We start from the raw sequence: 21049 nt of genomic DNA, 5'->3' as shown, positions 1-21049 counted from the left end.
CCTCAGTGGCTTCCCAGCACCTACCTGACAAATGAAGTCCCAATATCTAGGCCTGGCATGAAGAAGTCAGCCCTACCTTTTCAGTCATCTCGAACTCCTCCATCTTCATAGACCCTGGGCTCCATAAATGGATGACTTCCTCTTCTCCCAGCAGATCCTAAGACTTCTTGGTGTTAAACCTAGTTTTCAAGCCTGGTTCAATTCTACCTCCTTCAGGAAAGCTCTTAATCCTCCAGCCAGAAGTCAAACTCACCCCAAAGATCTCCCACAGACTTTGTAGTAGAACAGCAAGTTAATTGTGTCTTAAATTTTAGACTGTAAGCTCTGGGAAGTCAGTAAATAGTCTCATTCTTCTCTGTTTCTCCATGGTATCTGTTACATTAATAAGTTCACAATAAGTATATTAAACCAATGGTCTCCTTTTTTTACTCAGCTGCGTTGCGTGGCTTGCAGAATGTGGGATCTTAGTTCTGCAATCAGGGATTGAACCCAGGCCCTTGCCAGTGAAAGCACAGAGTCGTAACCACTGGACTGCCAGGGAATTCCCGACCAATGGTCTCCTTGAAGAGCAGAGTGGGGCAAAGTCCTCAGGTAAAATCAGGCCATTATTTGCCTTCCCACACCATTCCACCTCACTCAGATCATCGTGACCTTCATCCCCACATTCTTCTGCCTTCTTAGGGTCTCATATCCAATTTGTCAGTGAAGGCTTTAACAAGATTTTGAATTTCATTATGATGCTTCATGTTTAAAAATCCTTTAAAAATAAGGTAATTAAGCCTGGGTATTGGTCTTATTTGTCCAATTTTCAATTGATCTCTTGCTTCCAGTTTCATGCTGCCTTTCCAGTAGTACATTCAAGAATATTCATTCCTTCAGCTAATACTAATTCAGTATCTATTAAGGGTCAGATTTTGGCAAAAGAACATACAGGACCAACAGATTCTGGATAAGAGTGGCCAAAGTGGGAGAGGAGATAAGGAAGCGGAAGCTTCCTTTGGAAGCGGACAGTTGGGGTCAGATCTTGAATGACACAGTGGATGAGATTTAAAGAAAAGAAGGGGAAGAACACTGTAGATAGCTGAGTTCACAAAGAGATTGAGTCTAGAAGTGTTGATGGTCAGTGACTGACTCTTGGTGAAAGCTGGCAGTTAAGTAACAGGAAAGGAGAAATATGAGCAAATTAGTTAGAAAAATAAGGAGAACAGGTAAAAAAGAAACAGAAAGAGCTAGTCATTTCAAGAAGTGAATGGTCAAAAGCATTAAGGGCTGCTGTGTGGACAAAAAGGTTAAGAATTTATAAATCAGCCCTGGATTTGGTCAGGAAAGGGTCATTGATGATTTCTGAATAAGTTTCAGTGAGGTAATGAGGACAGAGATAAAAATGCAATGGTTCAAGGAGGGAGACAAATGGTTAAGAAATAAAATCTGAAAAATTGACAGCCAGATGGTAAAGGTTACCCATTAAAAGACAGGCAGGAAAGAGGAAAAAAAGAAAAAAAAAAAAAAAAAGACACGCAGGAAATAGGTTAGCAACAGATGAGCATGTGGATCATGAAAAGTTTTTTTCCTAACACATGGAAGAACTGACCTATGCAAAACCAGGAAGAAGTATTCCATAAAGAGGGAGGGCACAAGGATAGTTTGCAATGATGGTTTACAGAAAATCTCTCTTTATAAAGAACAATGACTGATTTCTTGGATTAAAATAAAGTACACTTCACCATTACTCTTTACTCATGTTGCTCAAATCCAGAATTTCAAAGCTGTTACCATTAGAGATGAGAAGAAGCCCATGTCTGTATCCACCTCTGCCATCTGGTCAGCTCTGATCTAAACTAAGATCAAGGAGACCTGGTGGGCATGATGAGAAGGCTCATCTCCAGAACAGTCTGCCAAGAACACAAAGGCCTGTGACTCTAGCTGTGTAACAGACCACATGCATGTGATGTCTTACAAACTCCTGTAGCTCTGAAGTCTTATTAGTGACTTCTAAAACATGCCCAGCACACCGCCTCTCCTGGGCTGGGAACTGAGGTACAATAAGCAAAGTGAAAGAGACTCCAGTGTATGCAAAAAAACTCACCACAGAAACAAGTATAGTTATTAGGAACATGTGCAGAAACATTCTGACATGCAGGGCACCTCCAACCACTCTGGCCATCTGTCAAGAAAAATGAGAGGAAATCAAAATAATTTCCTTACAAAAGCACATGTAATTTAAGAATTTTTAAATCTATGGAAAGCCATAATATTGAAGCAGTAGTAGTAATTTCCATGTTAAGGATATCAGACATTTAAGAAACAAATTCACAATACTGAATTCTTTGCTTAAATATTGCATTTAGGCTTATATTTATAAGGACCTCATATCGTGAATACAGTGGGTATCCATTTCATTCCATTTAAAAAAATTGAGATATAATTAACATATAACATTGTGTAAGTTTAAGGTACACAACATGTTGATTTGATACATTTATATATTACAAAATATGATTATTACCACAGTCTTAGTTAACACCTCTATCACTTCATAAAATTAACATTTCATTTTGTGGGACAGTGTTCTATTATTTTTAATATCAAAGTAAGCATCTGAATCTTGGTTTGAAAAAAAAAGTAGGATAAAATACTTGAGTACATGCAGAAAAACTCAAATGTCTTAAATTAGAAGAGCCAAAGTTCAGAAAGCATATTTTTAGTAAAATTTGCATTATCCCTAAATACTAGTATACTTTGGGAAAAGCCCACAAAATACTATGGAGAAGATCTGTTAAAGGCAAAGCAACCTCAAAATCCTAAGGGTAAATTAAACATTGTTTTCTATAAATTTTCTAAAGCAAACTATACAAGAAATGTTTTCCAATGAATAAGCTACAAGGATGCATAGTACAACACAGGGAATATAGCTAATATTTTATAATAACTATAAATAGAATATAACCTTTAAAAATGGTGAATCACTACGTTGTACATCCGAAACTGACATAATATTGTACATCAACTATACCCCAATTTAAAAAAAATCGTTCTTTATAGTTGCTACTTGGATAAAAGCTACCATTTTCAGTAAAAGTAACTGATTTTGTTGTACCCTAAGTATATTTTAATTTGTTATGCTTAGCTGGTTTAAGATTTATAGCTTAAACCAAATATGTGATCAGGGCAACATATGTGATCAAAATATGTGATCAGGGCAACATACTCTCCCTGCAGATAAAACACTTAAGAGAAATTAAGTAGTTTTTTAAAGCTAAGTTTAAAACCTGAACATATCTAATGAGTGAGAATAACTACTCAGAAGAGAGAGATGACTGACCTGCTTGAGACGCTGGAGACCTTGCCCATTTCTTTATGCAGTTCAAATGAAACACATGGTAACAGCTCTGACAACTCCACACTGGGGCTGTGACACGAACCAATTCACAGCACACCATGCACTCATATTTTTCTGTGGTTAGCTGTTCAATTAAAGAACCTGTTTAGAAAACAAAACAGATAAACTCAAACACAGAAAAACATTCTGTAGTCAACCAAGGATCAGCAAGGCATTTGAGAGGAGAATTCAAATGTAGAGATTTTAAGGGATGTCTGATTCCGAGCAAGGTGACTGTTCAGAGTTTGAGGCCAGGAAGGGGCAGGAATATGCTGAGGTAGAGGACTTAGGAAGCAGACATTCAGGTAGGGATTCCCACAATTGAGGAAACATTCCCAAGAAACTGCCCAGGATCCTAGCAGAATAGCCAAACGCCCCTTGTAACACACGGCTTAAGCATTCACAGGAGAAACATGCTGTAGCACCTTGCCTTGCCCTCTCAATCTGGAAGGCTCTGCATCTACCACATTCATGGATTCAGGTTAGGGAAGGGCTCGTGAAGCTACAGTGGTCAGGTGCAAGAAACCTAAGCCTAGACACGTTCCAACAACCCATGGTGGTGAGATGGTTCTAGTAGATGCCCTGAAAGTCTTTGGTTGTTCACTCAAGAAAGACAGGCTTGATGCCTACCACAAGTCCCATGGTAGGATTACTAGACTGAGGGAGACACAGTCTCTGGCTCCAGAAGCTCAGCGTCTATGAGAGAGACCAGCGTATAACATCCTAAGAATCCTCCCAGATTTACTCTTCAATACGTTCACCCAGTTCCAGACTTTTCCTTCAAATACAATCTCAGCAAAATCTTTCTAAATCCCAAGTGTACCCAGACCTGAGAGTATGTGTGTGTGTATTTTTTTTTTTAACAACACCTTTTTATTAATTAATTAATTTTTGCTATGTTGGGTCTTGGTTTCTGTGCGAGGGCTTTCCCTAGTTGTGGTGAGCGGGGGCCACTCTTCATCGCGGTGCGCGGGCCTCTCACTATCACGGCCTCTCTTGTTACAGAGCACAAGCTCCAGACGCGCAGCCTCAGTAGTTGTGGCTCACGGGCCTAGCTGCTCCGCGGCATGTGGGATCCTCCCAGACCAGGACCCGAACCCGTGTCCCCTGCATTAGCAGGCGGATTCTCAACCACAGTGCCACCAGGGAAGCCCTGTATTTTTTTTTGAGTCCATATTTTTAGCATTTATTTCACAATACTATTTTATTTGTTATAAGGTCCAAGTAAGTTATAAGAATAAAACAACTAACCTTAAATACACCATGCCAAGTGTTGTGCTAAAGCACTTTACACATATTTAATTCTCTTAACAAGGATATAATAGAGATACCATTTTATAGATGAAGAAACTGAGGCTCAAAGTAGTTAAAGCACTTAACTAAGATCATATAACCAGAAATTTAAAAATCAAAATTGTCATCTGACTCAAAAGTTCACATTTTAGTCATTCCATAGTATTAGCTCCCTAAGATTACTTTCTGTTTGTCCAGTTCAAAGTCAAAAGAAATACACAACATCAAGACTGTAAGCTCTGGGAGGCAGGACCAGAGGCTCGTCTGCCTTGCTCACTGTAGTATATCCAATGCCTGGCATATACCAAACGCTCAGTAATATTTATTGAATGAATGGATGAAAGAATAAACGAGTATCATCTAGTCTGCTCCATAACCTCTTTCCTTTGAAAGTTTTAGGCTTTAGTAGTTTCTGGGATAGCTCTTTCCCTCTGGAGAAAGCCTGGAATAAAGATACTGCAAGTGACTGATTAAAAGGAAATTACCTGCTTTAGATACAGATGAACACATCATAAAATTGAATTCTATTATAAAAGCCGAGGAATCAGACTTAGATTCTTTCTTAAAAGTAGGGATACCCGGACTTCCGTGGTGGCGCAGTGGTTGAGAGTCTGCCTGCCAATGCAGGGGACAGGGTGGTACCCAAAAAAAAAAAAAAAAAAAAAGTAGGAATACCCTACCCTGCATAGGTTAACATTTCTGAATAACAGAGTCAATTATATTTCCTACCAGTTACCATGCTACATGTGGAAGATTCTGGAGCAGTAAGTTAGGTGAGAGCTCATTAGAGAGTGAGATTAAGTTTGAGCCATCTATATGTGAGGCTGGTTGGGGCAGAGGAAGAGTCTGTGAGAATTATACTTGTGGTGAACTTTATAGAAAATGCCTATTGACCATTCCAGAATAGAACTGAGTTAGAATTAAGAACACAGAAAGGTAAGTGAAGTACGGAACCCACCTGAGAACACTACAATTTTTACCCTGAGGACTGTCTTTTTATTTTACTGTTTCTCTTATTCATTAGTTTATTGCTTGTTAATGAAGAACTATTGTGATGTTTCTAAGTCCAGTCACGGTGAAATCTGACCACTAGGATGCACATACATTTAGTTATGTGGTGACAGCTGTCAACTTTGAATAGCCTACAAATTACTGCCTTTACAAAGCTGTCAACTTTGAATAGCTGACAAATTGCAGCCTTTCCAAAGGCTGTCTCTTTCATCCCATGTTCAGTATGTCGGCAAACCCTGCTGGCTTTACCTTCAAAATATATCCAGAATCCAACCTCTGCTGCTAACACTCTGGTCTAAACCACTATCCACTCACCTGGATTATTACAATGGCCTCCTAACTAGTCTCCCTACTTCAGTCTATTCTCACCACAGCAGCCAGAGGGAGCCCGTCAAAATGCAAATTATTAATAGATGATACACTCCTCTGCTCAGAAGTTGCCAATGGTTCCTACATCACATGCCTGTAAAAGCCAAAGTCCTTACAATGGCCTTCATTGGCCCCCGGTCCTCATCTGTGATTCCTCTTTCCCTAGGCCACCACTCTGAGACGACACTGCCTCCTTCCCAGCCCTAAACTGGAAGGCAGATTCCTGCAGGAAGGTCTTTACAACTTGCTATTCCCTCTGCCTAGAATACTGTCCCCCAGACATTTGCACAGCTCAGTCCCTCACCCGCTTCAGGTGCTTACTCAAAATGTGGTCTTCTCGGGCTTCCCTGGTGGTGCAGTGGTTGAGAGTCTGCCTGCCAATGCAGGGGACACGGGCTTGAGCCCTGGTCTGGGAGGATCCCACATGCTGCGGAGCAACTAGGCCCGTGAGCCAAAACTACTGAGCCTGCGCGTCTGGAGCCTGTGCTCCGCAACAAGACAGGCCGCGACAGTGACAGGCCAATGCACTGCGATGAAGAGTGGCCCCCGCTCGCCACAACTGGAGAAAGCCCTCGCACAGAAACGAAGACCCAACACAGCCAAAAATAAATTAATTAATAAGTTAATTTTTAAAAATGTGGTCTTCTCAATGAGGCAGTCTCTGGCCACACTTTAAAAACTGGAACCCACCCCTCCCCCCCCAAAAAACAAAACAAACTGTAACCCACTCCCTCAGCATTCCCTGTCTCCCTTATCTTTCTTCACACCACTTAAGTCTTATCATATATTTTACCTTGTTTATTTCCTAACCCTACACATAGAAGGTACTCAATAATACCTGTTGTATGAATGAATGAAAATAATAAATAAAATAATAGTAAAAGGTTTTAGAAACATACTAGAAAGAGAAACAGTATAATTCTTTCACCAACATTTCAGTTTTATCTAAGCGTGTAACATATGTAAAACATGGTACTATTCTGGAATAGCTCTCTGCTAGTGAACTATCACATTTCAGGTGCAAGACTCTTGTCCATGCTGGATGCAGCCCTATCCTGACCACTGGCTCTTCTTCAAACCTAGGCCCTCTCCCACTAGGGCTTCTCCATCATTCCCCAGTCATGACTGTATATTCTCTATACTTTTACTTTGATAGTATGTCAGTAAAGAGGGTGACAACCCACTTAAAAAACCAGAAGAACAGAGACCTGTCTGGAGAATGCACTACAAACTTTTCAGATACACCAATAAATAACTGTCTTAAAAAAAACAAAACAATCCTGATTTGAAAAATCCAAGTGTAGGGCTTCCCTGGTGGCGCAGTGGTTGAGAGTCCGCCTGCCAATGCAGGGGACACGGGTTTGTGCCCTGGTCCGGGAAGATCCCACATGCCGCGGAGTGGCTAGGCCCAAGAGCCATGGCCACTGGGCCTGCGCGTCCGGAGCCTGTGCTCCATAACGGGAGAGGCCACAACAGTGAGAGGCCCGCATACCACAAAAAAATAAAAGAAAAATCCAAGTGTAAAAAGACATTTTTGAGGCAAACAGGGAAATTCAATTGTGGACCAGGTATTAGATGATTTCAAGGAATTATCACTAATTTTGTTAAGCATAATAACGGCACTATGATTATGTAAGAAAACGGCCATATTTTTTAAATAGATGTAACCTAAAAGTATATGAAGGTGAAATAGCCTGATATCTGGAATTTACTTTAAAATATATCAGCAAAAAAAAGGGGGGGAGACAGAGATTGTTTAAATATTAATGCATATCTATTTATGGCATATTATATATTAATTTAAAATAAGGTTTACAAAGACTTCTTAATGAGTGGAAAAATATAACACTATAATAAGCAATAAAAGAATAAAGATCATTTTTATTATATGATTTCAACTATGTAAAACTGAGCATTGAAAAATTCTTTAAGGAAACAGACTAAAAGGTTAAAGCTGATTATATCTGGATGGTGGGAATAAAGGTAAATTAACCTATCAACTTTAGTAAGCTGCCTTATTTAAGGTAAGGCAGCTGTTTTTAAAAAGCTAATACAATGTAAGCATGATCAACGTGTTCAAGATGGTCTTCCTGAGTCTGAAGCATATGTCAGACATCACACTTATTTATGTGAGTCTAAGGCCTATGGCAGAACTTAGGGGCTGGATGTAAAGGTTTAGAAATCAGTACAGCCCAGAGGCAGTGGTTTGAAAGTACAGAACTGGTTGTAATCTCCCAATGAAGCCTTATCAAGTAAGAAGAGAGGGCTGACCGGAGATGGAAACAACCTAAGCGCCCATCATCGGATGAATGGATAAAGAAGATGTGGCACATATACACAATGGAATATTACTCAGCCTTAAAAAGAAATGAAATTGAGCTATTTGTAATGAGATGGATAGACCTAGAGTCTGTCATACAGAGTGAAGTAAGTCAGAAAGAAAAAGACAAATACCGTATGCTAACACATATATATGGAATTTAAGGGAAAAAAATGTCATGAAGAACCTAGGGGTAAGACAGGAATAAAGACGCAGACCTACTGGAGAACGGACTTGAGGATATGGGGAGGGGGAAGGGTGAGTTTTGACAGGGCGAGAGAGAGTCATGGACATATACACACTAACAAACGTAGTAAGGTAGATAGCTGGGGGGAAGCAGCCGCAAGGCACAGGGATATTAGCTCGGTGCTTTGTGACAGCCTGGAAGGGTGGGATGGGGAGAGTGGGAGGGAGGGAGACGCAAGAGGGAAGACATATGGGAACATATGTATATGTATAGCTGATTCACTTTGTTATAAAGCAGAAACTAACACACCATTGTAAAGCAATTATACCCCAATAAAGATGTTTTAAAAAAATAAATAAAGTAAAATAAAATAAAAAAGAAGAGAGGGCTGAGATAAAGCCCTAGGTAACACCAACATTTAGGAAAGAGGTGGAGGAAGAGAAGAGTGAAGGACATAAACAGGAACAGTCAAGGAGAACAAGGACCAGAAGTGTGTGATAACAAAGGAGCCAAGGAAGTTACATTTCAGAAAAGACCCCTTTGTGTCCAACTCAGAGGGAAGTCCAGGATAATAGTAAGGACTGAGTCATTTGTGACCTACCAGTAGCTCTGAGTCAAGTGGTGATGATGCCAGAGGACTGAGACATGAAATCAGATTAGGGAAAAGGACACAGAGTGGATGACTCTTTTTTTTTTTTTTGCGGTACGCGGGCCTCTCACTGTTGTGGCCTCTCCCGTTGCGGAGCACAGGCTCTGGACGCGCAAGCTCAGCGGCCATGGCTCACGGGCCCAGCCGCTCCGCGGCACGTGGGATCTTCCCGGACCGGGGCACAAACCCATGTCCCCTGCATCGGCAGGCGGACTCTCAACCACTGCGCCACCAGGGAAGCCCCAGAGTGGATGACTCTTGATTAGACTGAATGGAAGGAAAGAAACACTACTGGGAGGTCCCGTATGGGGCAAGTTTTTCTTTTAGAGGGCAGGACAGACTCAAGAAGAGCTTCAGGTTGAGAACTTGGAGTAGTAGATGTGGAAAGGTTGATGAAAGGAAATAAAAGAGATCTCAGAATGAAAGAAAAGGAATAACAGGCACAGATGTCTCTGAGTTTGCTTAGAGAGAGCAAAAAGTTGAGAAAATTATGCCCTATCTCAGTGATGACCTCCCCTTTCTCAGTGAAGTAGGAGGCAAGGAGGTCCACTGAGGTTGAGAGATCAATGTTAGGAAGGTTTGGATAAGTGTGGAAAAGGTTTGGAATAGTCTTAGATGAAAATGGGAGGGACAGCTGCCCAAGGTCATATAAGGGGAAAATGGCAGTGCTGAAAGCCAGCTGAGCTGGAGACCACTATTCAAAAATATTTACTGGGAACTGACCATGTACCAGACACTCTTTAGACACTAAGGGTATACAGTGAACAAAACAGACAAAAATCTTCTGCCCTTATGAAGTTTACTATCTTGTGGTGGAAGGTAGCCAATAAACAAATAATGAAAATAAGTAGTATCATCAAATAGTAATAAGTGCTATGGAAAAAAATAAGCCAGGAAAAGAGGTTAGCAAGGGTCGGCAGTGGGGGAAGTATTATAGTTTTAAACAGGGTGATCAGGAAGGCTTTCCTCAGAGGGCGAGTGAATTTGCAGCAGTGCCAAATCTATACTGTTATACGATTTCCTGAAATGGCATTCTGTTATCCAGATAGGGTAGAAAAGCTAGACTGCAGCATCCATCCAGGGCTGGGATCCTGGCAAATGTCTTGGCAGAAAGATAATACTTCAAATGACTTACAGTAAGGCCTAGCCTGAAGAGGGGATGAAGAAGGATGGAGACTGAACTGATAGTGGGTGGAAGAGACTGGGAGAGCCAAAAGGACAGGAGGATATGGTCAGAAAGCAGAACACAGGACTTTAGAATTTCAGAGACGGGGCATCCCCAGGGTCATTTCCTTGGTAGTGGGTGTGGAGGTGGAACGGATATGAAGGTCACTGCAGGTGACAAGATCAAAGAACCTGAGGATGACATAACCCCCATGATCACTGAAGTCACACAGAACAACAGCAGGATTTATGGTAAATCAGTAGTTCTCAAACTTGAATGTGCATGAGAACCACCTGGAGGCTTGTTAAAAGAAGAGACTGCTGGGCCCCACACCCAGAATTTCTGTTTACTAACACTGAGGTGAGGCCCAAGAATGTGCATTTCTAACAAGTTCCCAGGTAATGCTGACAGCTGCTGATCTGGGACTATACCTTGAGAATCACTGGGGTAGAAAAAAGATACAGGCTAGATGCATTAATAAATGAGGCTGGGGCTGGGAGATTTGGAGGCTAACAGATGACAAAGATAAGGAGACATGGAAGGGGATGGAGAGAAAAGGTCATGCAGCATTAGCTTCAAAAGAGCAGGGATTCTGATACAAAGGTAGAAGAATAATAGCTTAGAAATGACACTGGGGAAGGAGTGTGCACTTCCCGTCTTCCAGAAAGTAAGGTAAGTGGGATAAGGGAAAACAGCAGGCTCTGAGGCAGTAAGGAAGTGGTGACCCGACAGAAGGCCATAGGTCAATTAAGAGCAGGAGCAGAGCCAAAACAAATGAAGGATATAGGGGGCTTTGTTACTGCAGAATGAGGGATCCAGGCAGTCTGGGAGGACTGGGCAGTGCTAGGTTCTCTCAGTTCAGAGTGAGAGTAAGCAAAGCCCACTCTCAAACAGCCACGGACACTTATATTTGGGGTAAGCCTCTCTTTCTATTCCAATCAAGCTTTCATCTCCACTACTCCACTAAAACTGCTCTTAGCAAGACCAGTAACCTTGAGGAAACTTGCTCAAGCTTCTTAGATAGCCTCATGCACCAGAGGACAGAAAGCAGAAACTAGAAGAACTACAATCCTGCAGCCTGTGGAACAAAAACCACATTCACAGATAGACAAGATAAAAAGGCAGAGGGCTATGTACCAGATGAAGAAAGAAGATAAAACCCGAGAAAAACAACTAAATGAAGTGGAGATAGGCAACCTTCCAGAAAAAGAATTCAGAATAGTGAAGATGATAGTGAAGATGATCCAGGACCTTGGAAAAAGAATGGAGGCAAATTTCAAGAAATGTTTGACAAAGACCTAGAAGAATTAAAAAACAAACAGAGATGAACAATACAATAACTGAAATGAAAAATACACTAGAAGGAATCAACAGCAGAATAACTGAGGCAGAAGAACGGAAAAGTGACCTGGAAGACAGAATGGTGGAATTCACTGCTGCGGAACAGAATAAAGAAAAAAGAATGAAAAGATGATGAAGACAGCCTAAGAGACCTCTGGGACAACATTAAGTGCAACAACATTCACATTATAGAGATCCCAGAAGGAGAAAACAGACAGAAAGGACCCAAGAAAATATTGGAAGAGATTATAGTCAAAAACTTCCTTAACATGGGAAAGGAAAGAGCCACCCAAGTCCAGGAAGCACAGACAGTCCCAGGCAGGATAAACCCAAGGAGAAACATGCCGAGACACATAGTAATCATACTGACGAAAATTAAAGACAAAGAAAAATTATTGAAAGCAGCAAGGGAAAAACGACAAATAACATACAAAGGAACTCCAATAAGGTTAACAGCTGATTTCTCAGCAGAAACTCTACAAGCCAGAAGGGAGTGGCACGACATATTTAAAGTGATGAAAGGGAAGAACCTACAACCAACATTACTCTACCCAGCAAGGACCTCATTCACATTCGATGGAGAAATCAAAAGCTTTACAGACAAGCAAAAGCTAAGAGAATTCAGCACCACCAAACCAGCTCTACAACAAATGCTAAAGGAACATCTTTAAGTGGGAAACACAAGAGAAGAAAAGGACCTACAAAACAAACCCAAAACAGTTAAGAAAATGGTCATAAGAACATACATATCGATAATTACCTTAAATGTGAATGGATCCCCAGCCAGCAAGAAAATGGGGACCTCGATCCTACACCCATTAGGAGCTAAATCCTATCAACAACCAGTGAGCATCAAGGACCCCACACATCAGATGAAACTGCATCCCTGGCCAAATTTCAGTCCTGTGAGACCCTGAGTAGAAAGCTCAGCTAACCCGTACCCAAACTCCTGACCCACAGAAACCATGACATGGTAAAGTTGTGTTATCTTAAGCCACTACATTTGTGGTAATTTGTTATGAAGCAATAGGAAACTATCAACCAGCCTTGAGGATTCAAGAACAACTCTGGTATAACATTGCCTTTGTTCACACACAAGTTGAGATCCCAAGAAGGACTGCCTGGTGAAGCAAATGAGAACTAGAACTATAGGCCTGTGTAAAAACAGGCCCGGGCAGGTGGTGGCTCCCTGTGTTAGGCTGTATGTCACATTAAACTGGAGGGAGACCAGAATGGTGAAGGTCCATGAGAAAAAGCTGGTGGAATGAAGCTATTTAGCCTGGATAAAATATATACTCAGGGTAAAATGAGAAGTGTCTTCAAATACTGCAAAGAGCTGATGTGTAATGAGTGGGAAGGAAGCTGTGAGGAGAGAGACTAGCTTCTGTGTAGTTCCAGAGGACAGAATCTGAACTAGGAGATAGGAAATATTTACAGGAAAGAAGTTTTCAGTTTAATGTAAGAAAGAACTTTCTAACAGTCGAGCTGAGTACCTACTGTGTTCTAAGAGCTGTGCTAGGCAATAGAGATATAAAACTGAAAGGAAAAATATGGTCTCTGCTTTCAAGGACCGTATAAACTAGTGGAGGGCACTGACACATAAACAAATGATGGTTTCCAGTGGTAAGTGCTATAAAGAAGCATATATATGTAAGGGAAGGACATATCACAGGGCTGGAAAAGATTAATGCTATCTGTGGAGGTGACAAAAGGTTTTCTGGACATGTGACTAAACTATAGCTTTTGAAATATGAGTAAGAATTCACCAGTGAGCTGAGTAGTAGACAGTGTAGACAGAAGGAGCCACATATGCAACAGCATGGAAAGATGACAGTATAGAGTCCAGGGAGTAAAATGTGGTGGGGACTGAGGCAGCAGAAGATGAGGCTGTTGGGTAAGGCAGAAGGCAGAATCTGTAGGTGACGAGAAAAAGTGAACAGAATTAAGCAGGGGAGTGACACAGGTCAATACGTGTTTTAGAAAGATCACTTTCTGATGCTGACGTAAGAGGTGAACTCAAAGAGAAAAACTGGAGATGGCAAGATTAGTTAGGAACTGTTGCAGATAAGCAGATAAGAGATGATGCAGGCTGGAACCAGGAGAGGCAGTGGAGATGTTACCACCCCTTACTTGTGCTTTCAGAATTCAAAACAAATCTTGTAACCAAACATCTATACCACCCATACCTGCACTTTTTAAATTCCTTATTTGTTAAGAAAAACGTTCCTTACCTGTATTTGCTTATGATATATAAAAACTAAGTAAGTGGTTACCTATTGGGGAGGGGAGCAGGTGGTGGCAGGACCCAAGGAGATGATGAACAAGGAGAGAAAGAGACTTTAACTATGTACATTTTTATATTTTCTGGTTTCTAAATTGTATGAATGTATTACCTATTCAGAAATTAAAAAAAAAAAAAAGAGAGAGAAAACATTTCCACCCATTCAGATAGGTTTACCTGTATGTGTTTCCACATTCTTTAGCATGTGGTTCTGTCTGCCTCGGGGGAAAGATGCTACCTGAGGATCCTGCCTCCTTACAGCACATTTCTCTGGGTCAACCCTTCTGGAAGACTTGCTGGCAACTGCCAAGTTCCCATTGTCACAGGCAGATTTTGCTGGTCTTTCATTGAGATTTTCCTTTGAAACAGAGGCCATATTGCTTCTGGATCCTGCGTTTGTTTGCCGTTGGCCCTCCTGTTTTGGTGGATTCCTGCCTGGTCGTGGCCTGGCCCCCTCCACTTCCCAGGGAGGCCTCTTCTGTGGGTATCTTCTCTGCTCGCTGCGCCTGGCCCCATATCCATCCGCTACTCCTTTTCTAGAGGATGCATCTGAAGAATCAGGGTGGATAACCCCCACAGGTTTGGTGTTTTCAGGTCCCGCCTCCTCAGGTTTGGGAGTCATTCTGTGACCCCACTCACTTTTAAGTTTCCCCTTGACTTTTGGTCCTCTACCATAGCTGTATACAAATTGGGTTGCCTTTTTGGGTTTTGCTCCCCTGGGATCTGCACCGACAATTTCTTTCTCATTCTCAGAAGGGCTGTGCTCTCTGAGGCTTGTCCCACTCTCTGACTTGGCCACACTTTCTAAGCCAGCTGCATCTGAGGTCTGGTCAGTGAGACCCTGTGTTCTCTTGACTCTGATATGCTGCTTTTCACTCCTCAATTTCTGCCAAGGTTGATTTGGAAGGCCATGGTTCTTGAGTGACTTATTAGTAGCAGAGGATTGGAAAGAAGTCTGTTGACTCTTAGGTTTGCTTCCTGAAAGATAACTGTGATGAACAGCAGAGATGTCATCATAAGGGACTTGCCTGGAAAGGTGACAGGGAGGTGGTGAGCTATAATTTCTTCTACCAATTTTATTAGAATCTAGTCTCCTTTGACTCCCACAGTTTACACCAGAATTTTTTCTCTCCTGAGGAATGAACTCAGCAGCGTCCGTATTCAATTTAAAAGTACCTAGGACATAAGAAACAGACATGCAGGTAAAGAAATTCATTGGTCACTCATGAAGCCCGAAGACTGTAAGCCATATCTAAAAGTTACTTTCCTAGGGACTTTGTATAAAACAGTCTCTATACGAGGTCTATGTTTCCTGTGAAGGTGGTAGGTTCAAGGTGCTTGTGGAAGACTGATCATCTCATATCCAGCAGCCTCACCAACAGCTACTGCTGAATTGCTAAGGAAAACTGCTCACCTGGGCTATCGGGTATTATTTATAAACGTGTTTATCTTTATTGACAAATGTGAGGTCAGCAAACAGTTCGGGGTGAGACATCAATCAGCAAGTTCAATGTGGTCTTTCAAAACTCTAAGACAGCATTAAGTAAACAGGCTTTGGAATCAGCCAAAATCAGTTTAAAGTCTGGCCCTCCAACTTACAGTATGAGCTTAGGGATACCACCTGATTGCTTTTAGCCTTACTTTCCTCATACATGACAAAAGTTGATAATACTATTCCAAAGGGTCATTGTGGAATTTAAGTTAAGACTTCACACAGACAGTACTTAGCAGGATCAGTACATCTCATCTCTTCCCCCCAGGAATATATTTTAGGTTTTCCATACATAATCTCTGTAATATGGTCCAGAATTCCAGAGTCTCAAAAATTTAGCACATGCCCCTTCAACCTACTCATTTTTACCCCCTAACATGCTTCTTTATAGTCAACTCAGTCTCTGAAGTCCAAAGATGAAATGATTTGCCTAAGGATACAAAACCAGTTAGTAGCAAAGTCAGAACTATGTGTAGCATACAGAATATTCTATGAATCAATAGGGCCTGGAATTTGCGTTTAAATCCCTGCCCATCACTTGTGTCTTTATGCGAGTTACTTAATCTCAATAATGGAATAGTAAAGAGTTGCTACTTCAAAGAGTTGCTATGAAGATTAAAGCAAGGTTAGTAACATGCATAAAGTGGTTAAAATAGTGCTTTATTATTGCCGTTAGGACTACAAACTATCTGAAACACAGACTTGACCACAGATGGCTGCAGTGCACAGCCTGTGGGGCTTCAGGTTTAATAATAAGCCCTAACATTTATTAGGTACTTAACATGTGTCAGGCACTATTCTAAGCACTTTGCATATGTTAACTCATTTAATCTTTACATTCCTGATGAGAAAATTGAGACACTGTAGAGAGTAAGTAACCTGCCCAAGGCCACAGGGGTATTCCAAAGCAGATTCAGGATTCCACCCCAAGCTATGTGACCCTAGAGATCACACTCTTATATTACGCTCCAATGTGAGAGGTTGGGTGGCTCATACTACAGAAACATATACTTAAGAACTGAGCGAGATCATAAAGGTCACAGGGTAACCTCTCTCTCAATCCAGGATTTGTCCTGAAAGCTTTCAATGGGCAGAATTCTGGGGGTGGGGTGGAGGGCCTTACAAAACGGCAAGAGGATTAGACAAATTCAGAAGGTGGCAGAGAAGCTGTTCCAGAAATATAAGAGATAACTTAGAGGGGTGTATGGGTAGATTAGACCAAGTGGGTATTGTGTAGTTTTCTTCTGCTTGAAGAAGCAAGGCTGTAAAAGGGGCAGAAAAACATCAGTAAAGTTGTCCAGAATAGCCTGGTAAAGGATGGGAAGAGGGTGTTTTCATGTTAAGCAGCAAAGAGTTGATGCAACTTGAGAATCTAGACAGGGCAGCACCTATTTATATAAAGTATGTGTTCCACCAGACATGAAGCAGTGGGCAAAGCCCTCTGAAAGATCCTTAAGAGACATAAGGAAGGGGGAAAGGGCACAGGAAACTGAACACAAAGATCTGAGACACCTTTATTTTTTCACTACTTTGAGCAGCTGTAAGTTACTCAAAAAATAGGATGTCTCATCCCCAAGGCTTGGCTATAGTGCAAGTGGTACCCAAGATAAGATCAAGGTAAGATAAGATAAGATCCAAGATAATACCATGGTAGGTGACCAACGGGTGGGTGGAGCAGAGTAAGGGAAAATCCAACTGTAGATTATAGAGTCCAGAGACAAAGTTGGCACTGGAGAGTCTGCCCATAGGCAGAAAGATACCCCTTGGACTGGGCTGGTGTTCCAGGACAACAGCAGGTAAGAGAATTAAACCTTGAGTGGGGATGGAGGTGTGGGTTAGAGATGATGCTGAAATAAGAACACGGAATAGGAACTAAGGCAAAAACAAACTAAGGCACAGGAGACAGACTGGGGAGGTCTTTGGACTAGGAGACTTTGCCTCAGTAGGTGGGGCAGAGGTTGTAACCTGGGGCACAACACCATAGCCCCAAACTATGACTCACAACTAGCCCCACTCAATTCTGCTTCAAACACTGAATGGTGTAGAAATGGGCCAGAAGCAAGCCTAACGATAGGAAGACCAACGGTTCCAATTTAGAGGATTTGGCGAAAAAATGGGTGGGAGAAGAACAAAACACCAGCCTAACAAGGTCCCTACATTCCAAGATGAATTAATACCTAAATCAGGACTAGGGTACACCAATGCAGTGTGTTATCCAACTTTTTTGACCAAGACCCACAGTAGTAAATACATTTTACCTGCCACCAAGTACACAAATACATATATACTCTTCTCGGTGCCCCAACAGCTGGTAGATAGCAGAACGAAGACTCAAATTCATGACTGTTCACAAACCTCATGCTGTACACTGCTGCCCTGTTTTTCAGAAAGAGTGGGTCATGAAATCAAATCATGCAGTGGGTTGGGACAAGTATTTTTTCAAACGAAATATGTAGTAGAGGGCATTGCATATAGGAAGGAAAACCACTGCTTCTTGAAATTTTTGGTTCGCTTTTATATTTATGTCTGTGCACTGAGGTCACCATGTAAAATATTCCTTTTCGGTCACTGTCCAAAGAGTTGGGAAAACAAAGATCTAAGGTACCCTGAAGGAAGTGGAAATGGATGTTTTATTAACAGCCAAATGAGGCTGTCTCTGCACACAAAGGCAACTCCGGGAGGGGAAGTAAGCTAACAATTGTGTAACAGGTACAGCAGCGGCGGGAACCTTCACTGTAATTGACTTATTTACTCCCAATTCACAGATGAGGAAAACGAGACTTCACACTGAGAGTTCGTGGCAGGCTGACACTGGAAACCACGGGTGCTCGGCTCGCGCACGCGCCGCTGCCCCAGGACACACGAATACATCTTAAGCGCAGCGAGCAAACCCGCCGTGCGTCGAGAGCCCGACACCGTCACTGGCGGTGACCCGGCCGACGCCCGCCTGTCGGATATCGCTGCCCTAGGAAGGCCGGGCTGAGCCCTGGAGAGGGCGGGACACCCACATCGACTCAGCAGGACAAACCCATTTTCCTTAGAAACCAGGTGCCGGGCTTCACTACGCAGTCAAGGATGGTTAAGATCTCGGTTCGCACGACGCGCGTGGCTTGGCCCTTCCGAGCCACTATCTCCAACCCTAGTACGCGCCACTCTCGCGATACGAATGGCCGGTGCCCTAGGACTCGTCACTGACTCAATTTCCGCTCCCCGAGAGGGGCCCAGTCCCGCGCGGGCCAGGACAGTACCTGAGACAGGAGGCGCCTCCGCCATCCCGTGCCGCAACACCTAAAGCGAGCCCTGCAGCCCAGCGAGCGCTGTCACCCGGTCACGTGCCTTGGACTTCCGGCGCCGCGACAATATTCGCTTCTGCGCGCCCGGTAGACGGCCACGGAGTTTGCGCGGCCCGAGTCAACTGTGCGGTGCGTCCGTGACGTCAGACAGGGGCGCCAGGCTCCGGGCTGAAGGAGGTTGCTAGTGGCTGTAGGTGGCTAGGATACCAGGAGGATAGGCGGGCCCGGACTTGCGTAATCAATAGTTGTTTTCCTTTTGAGAGTCCCTGTGCTCTCCTGTTTCACCCTCCCACCCAACCAGCTTCACCTGGTTTCTGGAGTCACCTCAGACAGCACCTCCTTACTAGAGTAGTTCAGGCTTAGGATTAAAACAAAAACTAAGTAGTCAAAAGGCGGTCTGGGAAAAAATACCTGCAAAACAAACGATCAAAGGCTAACATACAAATAGCTCTTATAAATCACTTTAGAAAACGAACACCCATTTAATAGAAATGATAAAGGACTTGAACGGGCAGATGGACACAACGTGAGGGGGGAAAAGTTTGGAGGCACTGATAATTTTTTTTTTTTTTTGCAGTATGCGGGGCCTCTCACTGTTGTGGCCTCTCCCATGGCGGAGCACAGGCTCCGGACGCGCAGGCCCAGCGGCCAGGGCTCACGGGCCCAGCCACTCCGCGGCATGTGGGATCCTCCCGGACTGGGGCACGAACCCGTGTCCCCTGCATCGGCAGGCGGCCTCTCAATCACTGCGCCACCAGGGAAGCCTGGCACTGATAGTTTTTAAAGTGCAAAATGTTTTGAGCGAATGTGTGGCATTCTTTTCTTTGTGTGTTTTGTTGTTGCATTACTAACTAGAACGCAACGTTTAAGTGTGAAGCACCTGCATTTGTAAAGTAATTCACTGGTCCAGGCTTCCCCCAAAACACAAAATAGAGTCATTCATTCACATACATTCTAATGCCTATTTTTGTCTTAGGCATTGCTCTAAGTGCTGGAGGTTAATGGTGAAAAAGACAAACATGGTCTCTGCCCTCAATGAAGTGCATTGTCTAGTAGGGGAGGTTAAAACTAAGTAATTTATATTTACAAATAATTTGCGTTATGAAAGAAATAAGTAGGGTAGCAGTGATAGAGACTTACTAAGATCTGCTCCAGAAAAGGTGGCCAGCTTTCTTTGAGTAAAAGAACAGATGAGAAGGGTAAGCTATGTGAAGATTCAGAGGGAATAGCATGTGCAAAAGCTATGGAGGAAGGAAAGCGCTTGAAGTGTTCAAGTCATTGAAATATTTGCTGGATAGCAGTAAGCAAGGAGAGTGGCACAGTATGAAACTGGAGAGGTAGATAAGGAGATCACGTGGATCACCTGCAGGCCATGCTAATGGACTTTATTCGAAGAGCAACAGGAAGTTAAAAGGTTCTAAGCAAAGAAGTGGTATTGTTACCTAACTGAACACGGGTCTGCTCACTCCATGCGAAGCAAAGCCAATCTACTGACACCAGGTTTTGGTGAAGAAAAGTACAGTGCTTATTGCAGGACACCAAGCAAAAGAGTGAGAGACACGCCTCAGATCCACTCCAAATTGGTTTTTGAGTTAGGGTTTTTTTCGTTTTGTTTTGTTTTTTAAAGAGGAAGATAAAAGAGGCTGGGATTGATGATCATCTGGTGACATTTCTTAATCATAGTTTCGGGAGTCAGGATGTCTCTGGTTTACAAGCCTCTGGGCTGTGGTCCATGGCTTGGGAGCTCATCTTGTCCTGAGTTTGTACATTAATGATCCCTATAATAGCGATTTTAGCACATTAACAATGTTACTGACAACAGCAATTTTCGTCATCTGATTCTGGTTGATTAATGTTCAGTTAGCACAGGATAGAGGTCAGAAGGAACACAAGAAAGGGAATAAAGTCTTGGATAGAGAGATTAATCATAAACTCAGTAAGGGAACTCGGTTTTAGGGGCACTCAGTTTCAGTGTCTGAATTACCCTTAAAGATTTCTCATGCTCCCGGGTGAAGAGTGAATTGTGGGGGAGCAAGAATATAAGTGGGCAGAAAAGTTGCATTTTTGTATTATGTTAATACTGAAGATGGTGGCCTTGGACTAGAGTGACAGCAAATGTGATGGAGAGGAGAGGGCAGATCTAAGGTATATTTGAGATTTAACCATTATCCAGCTTCCAAATGTTTTTTAAACCAAAAGGTGTGATGCGATAATCTCATTGTTCTGTTAATTTGAAGTTCTCTGATTACTGAGTCTGAACACTTCTTAG

At 42.5% G+C, this 21049-nt stretch overlaps 1 protein-coding gene across 6 annotated transcripts in view; it reads right to left on the bottom strand.

Moving 5' to 3' along the window:
• NFX1 (nuclear transcription factor, X-box binding 1) overlaps positions 1 to 18875 on the bottom strand; it is a 72573-nt gene extending 53698 nt beyond the window's left edge. For 3 of the 6 annotated variants that reach the window (XR_003004332.1, XM_024753786.1, XM_024753785.1), the window contains exons 1-4: positions 18736 to 18870; positions 14173 to 15171; positions 3323 to 3481; positions 2087 to 2164 (exon numbers count right to left, since the gene is read on the bottom strand). Coding sequence is in view for 5 of the 6 variants with exons in the window: in XM_024753786.1 (XP_024609554.1) it covers positions 2087 to 2164; positions 3323 to 3481; positions 14173 to 15171; positions 18736 to 18760 (1261 nt within the window). In the remaining variant the exon portion in view is untranslated. Of the gene's footprint in view, positions 1 to 2086; positions 2165 to 3322; positions 3482 to 14172; positions 15172 to 18735 lie in introns of all 6 variants that reach the window. The other 3 variants (XM_024753789.1, XM_024753790.1, XM_024753788.1) reach the window with 2 other exon arrangements.
• Between the last annotated feature and the right edge of the window lie 2174 nt (positions 18876 to 21049).

Source organism: Neophocaena asiaeorientalis, unplaced genomic scaffold, assembly GCF_003031525.2.
Source record: "Neophocaena asiaeorientalis asiaeorientalis breed wild unplaced genomic scaffold, Neophocaena_asiaeorientalis_V1.1 scaffold220, whole genome shotgun sequence".
In the NCBI taxonomy this organism is placed as follows: domain Eukaryota; kingdom Metazoa; phylum Chordata; class Mammalia; order Artiodactyla; family Phocoenidae; genus Neophocaena; species Neophocaena asiaeorientalis.
This window is presented reverse-complemented; position numbering and strand designations above follow the sequence as displayed.